At 38.3% G+C, this 12330-nt stretch overlaps 1 protein-coding gene across 1 annotated transcript; it reads right to left on the minus strand.

The window, feature by feature from the left end:
* Positions 1-7320: 7320 nt before the first annotated feature.
* LOC148019937 (Transducin/WD40 repeat-like superfamily protein) lies at positions 7321-10455 on the minus strand. The gene has a single exon (XM_087700140.1). The coding sequence runs from the start codon at positions 10306-10308 to the stop codon at positions 8629-8631; it is 1680 nt and encodes a 559-aa protein (XP_087556266.1). The 5' UTR covers positions 10309-10455; the 3' UTR covers positions 7321-8628.
* Between the last annotated feature and the right edge of the window lie 1875 nt (positions 10456-12330).

Consider the following 12330-nt stretch of genomic DNA (forward strand, 5'->3'; position numbering starts at 1 on the left):
TTATCAGCTGATGTTATGGCCCTAAAACCCACCACACTATTCCATACTATTGAGCTAGGAGAGAGGTATGCTCATAAGTATAGGAGAGACATTCCTATGTATGCTTCTTTTGGATAGCAAAGATTTGTTGCTAAACAGGGCAACTTTGGTGGCAATTATGGAGGTCCCAATACTTCATTTAGTAGTCCCAAAGTCCCTACATACCCTACTTTCAATGTTCAAGATAGCAAAGTGATTCAAAGCCAGCAATCAGCCATAAAGTGGAGCCTAAGCAAGGTGACAATAGCCCCCAAAATAATTCAACAAATAATGGCAAGTTCATACCTATGGATCTCTTCAAGAAAAGAAAAGGGTCTATGCTTCAAATGTGGTGAAAAGTATACAGTTGATCATGCATCAAAGTGCACTTTCAATAAATCCCAAGGCTAAGAATTACAACATGATAATACTTGAGGATGTGGATAATAAGGTTGTTGATGACATAACAATGAGTGCACAAGCTGAATTTGAAGAGCATGATGAGGATCTTGATCCTGATTAGTCTTATGAGGTTGTGGATGGATTTTCATTTGACCCCAGTGGGCATATTCCTTTTGATCCTGGTGGGATAAATTTACCTCTTACTGCCACTACCATTTGTTCTATTTTCATGGATGCTTGGATAGGTTCAAAGAGCCCTAATACACTTCATATAAAGGGTGCCATTCATGGCAAGGATGTGTTTATCCTAATAGATAGTGGCAATACACAATTTGGGGAATATGTCAATTGTGGGCAAGTTACATTCTTTTCCCACTGATTTACAACAACACATAAGAGTACAAGTAGCTGATGGTAAAGAAAAAATTAGCACTCAAATGTGTCCACATGTTCCCATACAGCTAGCTAAAAAATATGAGGTACATTTGAACCTAATTGCTTTGGAAATGGGACCCATAGATATTGTGCTTGGCTGTGATTCGTTGATGACTTTAGGAAAGATTACTATGGATTTCTCGCAGTTGTACATGGAGTTTGCAATTGATGGACCACCTATCTATTTACAGAAAATTTCAAGTAAATCTAAGTTTCAACTTATCACCATTAAACGACTCAAGGAGTACAAGAAGCACTCACAGATTTTTGTACTACACTTAAATAAAGAGATAGAAGATCACTCCAAAGAATCTAGCCTCCTTGAGCTCATCAAGCAAATCATCAACTCTAGGTATTTGATACCTGCTCTTCACTGTGATCTTGTTTAGATCCTTGTCGTCAATACACATTCTCAAGGATCCATCTTTCTTCTTTACTAACAAGATCAGAGATGCATAAGGTGAAGAATTAGGCTCAATAAATCCTATCTATAAAAGCTCCTTGATTTGCTTAGCTACCTCCTCACGCTTGCATTTTGACAATTTGTAATGTGGCTTATTGATGACTGGCTTCGAATGAGGTTCTAAATCAATAGGGTGATCCATTGCTCTCTTAAGAGGTAATGAAGTAGGTACTTCAAACAAGTCTATGTACTTCTCAAGTAGAGCTTTCAAAGTAGGATGCTTTGTATTGATTTACAAGAAGACTCTACAGGGTGATGTGTTGAGACATCACAAACTCTTTGCAAAGGAGAAGAAATGCTCTTTCATGCAGACTGAAGTGGAGTACTTGGGCCACATTGTTAGTGAACAAGGGATACATGGTGACCCTAAGAAGATGTAATGTGTCAAAGATTGGCCAACACCTACCACCACTACTTTACTTAGAGAGTTTCCTAGTCTATCGTCGCAAATTTATTAAGCATTATGTGGCTATAGCAACTCCTTTAAATAACGTGTTCTAGAAGAAAGCTTTCTTCTGGGATGCACTTGCAGATAGTAGCTTCAACCAGTTAAAGGAATTACTTACTTATCCTCCTATTCTAGTATGCTAAGATTTCTAAACAGACTCACTAAGGCAGTCCATTTCATTCCTACCAAGACCCAATTCACTGCTTCACGAGTGGCTAGTCAGTTCATGGTGCACATCTTTAGATTACATGGATTACCACATATGATTGTGCATGATAGGGATACCAAGTTCATGAATAACTTTTGGCAGGTGGTATTTAGCTCCATGGATACTAAATTGGCTCTTACAATCTCTTATCCACAAACTAATTGTCAGACAAAAAGGATTAATAAGTGGTTAAAGACTTACCTTTGTCATTTTTATCATGATGTACAATATAAGTGAGATTCATGGTTACATTTAGCTGAGTTTGCCTATAATAACTCCACTCATGCTAGCATTGGAGTTTCACCCTTTGAGGCTATGTATGTCTACTAGGTACCTTTACCCACAATTATTTTCAGTGAGAAGATTAATCTCATGGAAAGGAAGAATTGGAAAGCATGCAAGCTTTTCTTTAACAATGTAAGATGAATCTTAGAAAAGCTCAAGATCAAATAAAGATGTATGCTAATGAGAAGAGGTGACCTTTGGAGTTCCAAGAGGAGGTTAGTTCTCTTGAAAGTACCCACATCTCGATATTCTACTTTAGCAATAAACTTACTCATAGGTTTTATGGGGAAGCATATTGGGGACTTGCCATATCAATTGGAACTTCCCTCTTCAACTAAGATTCATAATGTATTTCATGTTAGTTAGCTCAAACCCTTTAATGGTACCCAAGTGAAAATAGTTGATAAGTTGCCTCCTATGGATAAAGAATGACTTATTCAGTACATTCCTGAGGAAGTCATATGTCAGTGTAAAAAGAAGCTTCACTCTCACTCCATCATTGAGTAGTTGATCAAGTGGAAGGGTTTACTACTTGAGGGAGCTTCTTGGAGGCCTAATTCCATTTTGGATGAGTTTTCCTATCTATGAGATGCATTGGTGTGGCTGAGACATAGTCACATGGGAGCCAGTTGCACTATAAACAAGGTCTAGATAGTTGTCTATTTTAGAATAGATTTTACTCTACCTAATTTTTAGAATTCATCCATCTACATAGGGTCAAAGTACTCTTCAGTAGCTACATTCTTATATGTGGCACACCCTATATTTGGATACTTTTATCAGAAATTATAGCAGTTTTCTTGAGCATGTCCTATTTTTTACAACAAGATGTCTATTCTTTACAAAGTCTATTTCTTGAAGATTTGAAGGCTCCAATTCCTTTTGAAGACATTCAGATTATGTATATGGTAGAGACTTTCCTTTGTCTTCATTTCAGCAAATAACTCTTCACTACTTGATTCATTTCTCATCTTTTGTATAGCTGAAATCAGACTAGTACTCTGTTTCATCCATCCTTCTTTGCCATTATAAATTTGTTTTTGTGGGCAAAAACATTTGGATAGCAATGGATTGTAAGAAGCTAAGAATACATGTGTTAGTGAGAGAGAGTTATTAATAATACCTTGTCACACTGACATAGGTATAAAAGGTGTGAGACACACAATTTTTGGCATTTTTGATTATAATATAATTACTGTCTCTTATCTCACCTACTTAAACTCAACTTTCATGGCTTCTCTCTCTTCTTTTCTATCATTCTAATCATTCTCTCTCCTCTTTTCTCTCTCTTCTACTCTTCTTTTTCTTTCACCTCTCAACCCTCTCTTTGACAAATAGAAATGGTTACAAAAAGAAGCTGCATGATAAAATAACTAGAATGATAGAAGCCTTCTCACACTCTCTTTATTGATACAAATGAGGCACAAGGTCTTTCTTATAGGGAACTGCAATTGTTTCTTTAGGTGAGAATACTAAAAGTGATTTATCTTCTGCATAAGCAATGATGTTATCTAAAGATTCTTCTTCTAAGGGGGTTTGGTCCCTATGAGCCTATTAGAGGGCCATATTTCAACACCCCCCTTGGCACTATAATAGGCTAGAGATAAAATAGGCAGAAACAATAAGAAGATGAACTAAGTGGTTCTCAATCCCTAGATAAAAGATAAGAGAGCTTCTAGATCAATGTCCATGAATACAAAGTAGAATAAACTATCTGGATTAGAGTCTAGGATTACAATAAGAGAAATGTTTGGAGCTTTGACGAAATAAGTCCAGGATTACATCATGGAGACACCTAGCAGTGCTATTCAAGACTACACAAATAGAAACTTCTCATATTTGAAGCCTAGGATTACCAAGAAAACAGAATACTTCTAGACCTTACAAAGTACAAGGATACAAAATATAGAGGAGATACCAAGATAAATGAAACCTAGTCACTTAAAAGATTCAAATGCAATCTTCAAATACTTATGCATATGATGTACTTTCTTCAACTTTGTTTTCTACCAAGTTTGCTATAGTAGATTCTTTTGCAAGTTTATAATTCTTTGCTCCATATTCTTGTCTTCAAACTTATTAAAGGGGTATTTTTGAGGTATGGCCATTATAAATTCGATGTGATGTCTATTGGGCTTACCAACACTCTTACTACTTTTAACAAGCTAGCCTAATATATATTCCAACCATACCTAGATGAATTTGTCCTCACATTTTTTTAATGACATTCTCACCTATTCCAGGACAAGGAAGATCATCCAAGCTATTTATGGACTATCTTGGAAAATTTTTCTAAAAACAAGCTTTTTACCAAGAAGAAAAATTGTGTGTTCTTTAAGAAGATGATTGAATATGTAGGATTCATCGTCTCAAAGGAAAGCATATTAGTGTACCCCACCAAATTCAGGGATATTCAAGACTAGCCTCCACCCTAGAGTGTCAAAGAAATTTGAGGATTTCTAGGTCTCACCGGGTGGTGCACAATTTTTATCAAAAATTACTTTTCAATAGCATCCCTCACCGAATTGCTTAAAATGCAAGTAAAAATCACATGGGCATTGCAAGAACAATAGAGTTTTGACAAACTGAAACAATGTCTTACTACCACTCCTATCTTGAAGCTATCAAATTTCACAAAGGAATTTGAGGTCATTATAAATACCAACATCATGGAACTTGGATGTGTTATTACTCAAGAATGGCATATTCTTCTCGCAAGCTTGAAGAATTATACTACATATGACCTTGAGCTTTTAGTAGTCATCCATGCACTGAAACGGTGGCATCACTACTTGCTCGGAAGAAGATTCATTCTTATGATAGACCACAAAAGCTTCAAGTGGATTTTTGCCCTACTTGATCTCAACATGAGACAAAGGAGGTGGATTGAGGTCCTCCAAGAGTTTGACTTTGAAATGAAGTTTCATCTTGGAAAGGACAATGTGGTAGTTGATGTCCTAAGTAGGAAATCCTTCCTAAATATCTTATTGATGGAAGAAGTAGCCATCAAAGAATTTCTTGCCAAGCTAGATTACATGCCTAGCAATCCCATGTTAAGAGGCAATAGCTACTGAAATTTCTAAGGACCCTGACTACATTGAACTAATGAGATCCATCCAATCTAGGGGAGATAGCCAGAATACCAAGGCTAAATTCAAACATTACCACATTGATGGCAACCTTTTGTACTACTAACACATGTGTGTACCTAATAGCTAGGACCTCAAGAATAAGATTCTATGGGAGGGCCATGATATTCCAATAGTTAGGCACCCTTGCTACACGAAGACTCTAAATGTAGTAAGAAGTTATTGTTGGCCAAGAATGAAAACAAGTGTGCTAAGATATATCATTCAATGCTTGAGTTGTCAAAGAATTAAGGCTGAGAGGATCAAACTTCTAGGAGAGATGCACCCACTTGACATACCATAAATGAAGTGGGAGTGCATCAGTATGGATTTTCTAGTAGGTTTTCCAATTGTGCAAGGTGGACACAACTCAATTCTAGTAGTCATTGATATGCTGACAAAGGTCGCTCACATAATTTTTGTGAATACTACCTTCAAAGCATTTGAAACCATACCTTAGGGCATCAATCCACAGTTTATTAAAAAAAGTATTATCAATGATTACCAACTCTTTGGACTTCTCCAAGTTAGCGAGTACCACCATTTTTAGGGATACTCCATAAACTCCCTAAAGTTTTAACATTAAGTTAAGAACAATCAAATAAACTTGCCACATGCTATTAAACTTGACTGTGTAAACTTGTGCAAGTGAAATTTACTTATGCATGGCTTGGCCCTTATCACTGCTATTTTGAAAAATCAATACTTTTGTTTTTTAGTCATTACTACTAGCTCTTTAATTTTGATGCTCTCTTGTGAGTATGGAGGGTTCTCATTGTACTCATTCACCTTTCTACTCTACAAGCATTTCTAGAGGTAGCCTTTGGTGAGACGTCCCCTGAGCAACAAACAAGAATGATTGCTCCAAGAAGCCACAAAGGAGACCTTAGGCATTGATTTTGAAGCCAAAGCATAAGATCATAGGAGCAACAATTAAAAGAGCAACATGAGGATCAAGAGTAAGTTGTCCTCCAAAGCTTAAGTGCCATGTTGTCAACCTTGGAATGATCTCGTTTGCCTCATCATCCATTATGAAAGCCATCTAGCCTTTACAAGTCCTTGGTAAGCTAACAATAAATGTCTATCCAAAATGTATTCATTTGCTTCATAGAATCTATACTAGATCTTATGTACCACTTACCTTTTGATAGTTGGTATCGTGATTTGATTGTGCGAAAGCTTTCCTATATGTTACAATACGTTTTAAGGCCAATACATTTCTTCACAAACCACATGCCTTCACAATTGTAGTATAGTTATATCTTCATCAAGGCTAATAAGAGTTGACTATAAGAAATAGCATCTTTTGTATTGTCACATATCTAGCATTAAGACTACTCTTTAACACCCATTGAAAAGTTGGGCACCTAAATTCAATATCTTTCAAGATCATTATCCTTCATTAAAAGCCAAATATTACAAGGTGTTTCTTTACTCCACCCTCTTATCTTTCAAGATCATTATCCTTCATGAAGAACCAAATATTACAAGGAGTTTCTATACACCAACCTCTTGACCTATGCTTTCCAAAAACAGAGAAGCTGAGGGCAAATTCAGACTCATCTGCCCAAAAGAGTCAAAACTCAAGCTGCTTCTCCACAGTCCATTTCATACATGAGGGTTAGCTTTTAAAACTTAAAAGTAGAACTTTCTCATCATCATCCTCTAATTGTTACAGTGGTTTGAGTGTGGAATTCACCAGCTGACATGCAAGTGAAAATTTCAAAGGGCTCGGACAAATGTTCCACTCACGAACAACTTAAACAGCAATTACTCCTTTGACACATCATTATCACACGCCCTTGTACACCTGTCCAGATGGATGAGAAGCCCAGCTAAATTCACAATGTTTCAAGATCATCAAAAATGGAAAGCCAGCTGTGGCACAACATACCTTTCAAAATCACTTCATTTCTTTACAAAATGGATTGCTTACTCTTACAAGATGTTTCTATACACGAAACCTTTCAAATCATGCATTGTCATTGGATCAAAACCATTCAATGACAGAATCTCTCTTTTCTGACTTTGCTATCATATTAGGCACCCACATAAATGCTTGGGAATTCACAGAAAACCAAGGACCTATGGCACCCACATAAATGCTTGGCCAAGGATCTATGGCATTGCTATTGGAAAGGCAGATGAACCAAACAAATTGGTACCACCCTGAATCCTTTGCAAGGCAAAATCAGTCACTTACACAGGAAATAGTATTAAGATAGGCAACAGGCCCAGTCTTCAAATCAAAGAAGCTTGAGACAATTGGAGGAGACTAAGTGATAGACAGGTTTTCAGGTTGGAAATGCTTTTCACCTTTCATGTTGGCCTTTCATTTGATGACCATGGAATACAGTCTATTGGGTGTCATAATGCTGAGGCAATTTGATTAGTGAAGCATTCGACTTACTAGAGCTTGAACAGAGAGCATTAAAGCTAGGCTGCAGCATCCTTTGTACGTGACAACCATGGGTGAAGAATAACTAACACAGTAGCACATACAATCAGCAACAGCGCAAGCACCCCAAAAAAGGACATTACTCAGACTTATATACAAAACTGTGCAGTATACTGTGTGCTGTTTTTCATAGCATATTAAATCATGAATACCTATCAATACTGTTTACATCAACGCCCTTAGCAATGAGATGAGATCTAACTTACATAATCCAAACTAGAAGGTTTGATTGACCTTAAATCAGATCTGTTGCGCATTTGTCAGAAAAGATCATGGCATGCAAAAGATCCTCCAACATCACACTAGCCAAGAAACCAGGGTTTGCATGGTATACTAGAGGTGACAGGTTGAAAGTCAAATCAAGGTGCCAATGAAATAAATAAAAACCTATAGTACCCAAACTAGCCAGAAACGATTAATATAAATGCAATTTTGACAGGCACAGTTAAACAATAAGCCTCCTCATTTGAGTGGCATACCTACAGATGGCTTGTCTCTTGGAACATATAAAAACAGAGCTGAAGACTTGGAAAGATAGAAATTTTCAAAATAACAAGCATGATCAAAGGCATTCTTAGCATTGCGATTTCTACTAGGGCCTAGTGAGCGGTCAGTTGCTCCTCAACTGAGTTCCTCTCAAAGTGACCCTCAATTAGTTCAGCAGAACCATGCCTCTATTGGAGTTCAACCACTGCCACCACCAAAAAACAATGGACACATTAGCAGCTTGTTCTGGAGCAAAGCTCTCTTGAATTGCCGTATTCCCAGCATGGCATTTAAAGATCAAGCATGATCATAGTGTTGCAATCTAAACAAGAGGACCTTTCCTGCAGCATTACCTGCTGCCAAATACCCTCCACCTGGACTAAAGTCCAAGGAATGCACATACTGCAATGGGGTATTTGCAGTAGGCCAATTTGAGAATACAGTATATGAAGGTAAATGCACCAAGCGAAGGGCATTCCTTTTCATCCTGGAGCTCATCGCCAGGATTTGTGAATCTGTATTGAACTTCAAATTGTCTACTGTGGTAAGGAGATTCATGAACGTTTTAGCAGGAGAGATCTCCCCCTTGAGGAACTTCTCTCGTTCATACAAATTCACCACCCCACTACCAGAACCTGTGGCAAACAGCCTGCTATCTCTCGAAACAGTGAGAGCTGTGCTCTTGATGCATCCTTCATCTCTTCCTTTGTGGATGCACCTTCTTGTGCCTATGTCCCAGTGGTAAACTTCCCCATCATCACCTGAGCTCAGCAATTCCCGACCATTTCTTGTAAAAGATACTGCCCTAACAGAACCATTCATTTTCAAACTACATATAAATTGTTTTGTTCTCAAAGAGGTTAGGAGTATATATCCATCATTTCCCAAAAAGGCCACAGTTTTTGAGTCAGGCGAGAGCTCAAAGCTCTCCAAGCTTTTCTCCTCACGTCCAATGAGAGGATCCATTTTCTCTACCATTCCAGTTTGTAGATTGTAAGAGTAATAAAACTTTCTTCTGGCGCTGGCAACTACCCCAGATCCATCTGGTACAAATGCCGCCTTCTGGATGGGGAAGTCATCCAAATAGACACTTTGAACCTTGGGGTTCCTCTTTCCATCAATTTGAAAAAGCCGCAGCCTTTTATCAAACCCAGCTGTAAGAAGTAATTCCGCATTCTTGTGAAACTCTACAGACTGGATGACTGCATTTGGTGCTTCCTGAAAATTGGCATCTTGCAGCCTTGAGATGCCTATCAAACCTGGCAGCAGCCTAGTTTTGCTCTTTGACACTAGTTCTGTGTTTTTCAGCAGAATATTGCCATCTTCAATGTCGATTTCAGACTCAGCATCTGACAGTTCTCCATCGTCATTCTCTTCGTCAGAGTCTGAAAACTGAGATTTTTTTTTCTTTCGTTTCTTTCTCTCGGATGGCAGTTCAGCCCAGGAATTACCCGGGTTGAGCTTGGAATGAAAAGCACGCAGCCGAGCCACATACTCTTTGCCAGAGACGGTATCTCTTTCTCCAACCTTCAACAATTTCCGCAGGCGGTTAACATTCGACAGTTTAACCCTAGCATGGGCTTCTTCTTCATCTTCCCAGACGGGCTTTCTGCCAGCATCACCATCACCAGTGCTGGTAAGGTGCTCCTCCACATCCTGCTCTATGTGTTGTCCCTCAAACACGCCATCCTGCACATCATCCTGCAGCTCAAGCCCGAATGCAAGAGAGGAAGGGTCGTCAAGGTTACCAAACAGGATGCGCTGCAGACGTTCGGCCTCGTCCTTCTCCTTGGCCAAGGCCTTTCGACGCTGCTTCTTGGAGGCCGTTGTGGAGTCCACAGCAGCATCTTTCTTCTTCGCGCGATCGGAGGCGTCCTCGCTCAGCTCAAGGGTGTCCTTAGGCAGGCCTTCCTTGCTGGAGAACGCTTCTGTGGCTTCTTTCTTCTTGCGCTTGGCAGCCTTAGCAGAGGTCGCCATTGCCAGAAGAGGGACGAAGCACGATGATCAGCTATCGGAGAGACGATGGCTGCGTTACATACGAGAAGACCCTAAACCGCGATGACCAACTATCGCAAGAAAATTAACGCAAATTTCCACAAGTCTATGATCCCCATATTATGAGCTTTTGCAAGGACCCTATAATTCCCCCACATTGTGAACTACTACAACATCATGAGCTTTTGGGAGGAGGTTCATCAGTCGGCGGGCTTGGGGCACGAGACCGCTAACCTTGGCTAGGTGAGACATGTCTCCCCCCAGTGTTACCCTAGCTAGGTATGTAGTCCCTCCCTTGTAAAAGCTCATGGTGTCAAACAATGTAAAGAAAACAAGGAAAATAAGTCCTTTTCCCACATAAGAAAGCGTCACAAACTTCTTATGTACATGCAAGATCTCATTGTTCAGAAATAGCCTTGAGGTTATTATCAAGTGAACTATTGAAGGGGAGGGGGAAGAGCTTATAAAGTTTTGGAGTGAAGGTTTTCAAAATTTATAATCATTTTAGTTATGAAATGACCTAAAAATCGACCAAAATCTTTAAAAACATGGCAAATCATCAAGGTTGAATGTTCTTGCATTGACTTCCAAAAGATCTTCTATGAACATTGGATGATCAGGATTTTGATGTACAAATTGCAAAAGTTGGAAAAATATTTGCATTGTAAGAGAGATTATACACTTAGGTAGAGATAGTTGGTTGCATTAGAGATGAGGAAACCCTAAACCATTGGAAGTATACATCATCCACGTGGAAGATCTCTTCTTAGGAAAAAATCGGGTTTATTATCAAGTGAATTGTTGAATGTGAAAAAAAAAACATATTCGTAAGCTTTGAAGAGAATGTCTTTTAATTCTGAAATGTGTGGTCATTTTTGTTAAAAGTTAAAAAAAAAGAACTTATAATACGCCCAAGCTTCATTGTCAAGTGATTTGTTAAGTTTGGAAAAAAAACATAAAATTTGGAAAATAACCTTACCGAGGAAAAATGATGTCTATTGTCAAGGGAATTGTTAAATTTGGGGAAACCCCTAAACCATTGGAAATGTGCATGGTCAACATGGAAGATCTATTCCTAGTACTATTGATCACCATCAATCAAGGTTTAGCGTAGGAAATTTGCAAAATTTGGGAAAAAATCTCAGTGTGCATTTACAAAGGTTACATGATACAATACATCTTTCACATATTTAAAAAGCCCTTTGGAAAACTTTCAACTTTGCATGTCAAAGTCTTTGCAATATAATTTATCAAAAATGGGAGGTGTACCGTAGTTAAATTGTGGCTCAAAAAGTCACCTTTAGTTTGTGGATAAAACACATTAAAAATACTCTTTTAACATGAAACCATATACCTACATACGTGTATACATGTGTATGTATGGGGGTGTATGCCTGTCTCCCAAAAAATAGCATGTGCTAGATATTTCATTTGTGATGAACCAAAAAGTCTTGGAAACAAAAAGAATAGCCATGACACTTTTGCCATATCATGGTGCAACTTTGGACTAAACTAAAGGCAAGTAGTCAAGCAAATATTGTGCCATGGGTAGGATGATATTTACAACTTTGGAAGGTGATAAAGTAAGAGAAAAGCTATATACTCCTTTAGTTGCATATGTTCATGAGGACTTTAACAATGGGTACTATGATTGGAAGCATATTATGTGGATGTACATGATGCCAAGAGGCATATTCCATGGTGGATTCCATGAGGTTTGCGGTGGATTCCGTAAAATTATATTTATTGCCGGGGCTCATACACAAGGTGGATTCCTTGTGCGAAAAGTCGATGGGGACGCCTGTCCTTTTCAGGTGTCTTGTTAATTTAATGTGCAAGTGAGTGATTCCATAGCGGGTGATTCCGCAAAATACATATTTAAATTAATGGACGTTTATGAGTTTAGAGTGCACACTCGTAATAAATTAAGGTTGGGATTGAGTTCTAACCAATTTATTTATTTTGTAGCTAAAGACTACTAGGTATTCACTTTTGTTAGTTTAA

The sequence above is a fragment of the Lygodium microphyllum genome, chromosome 19 (genome assembly GCF_053477565.2).
Source record: "Lygodium microphyllum isolate KBCC chromosome 19, Lygodium_microphyllum_v1.1.10, whole genome shotgun sequence".
Classification (NCBI taxonomy): Eukaryota; Viridiplantae; Streptophyta; class Polypodiopsida; order Schizaeales; family Lygodiaceae; genus Lygodium; species Lygodium microphyllum.

Excerpts from the sequence above, each read along its gene's own strand:
- LOC148019937 (XM_087700140.1), bottom strand. The coding sequence starts at position 10,308 with ATGGCGACCTCTGCTAAGGCTGCCAAGCGCAAGAAGAAAGAAGCCACA.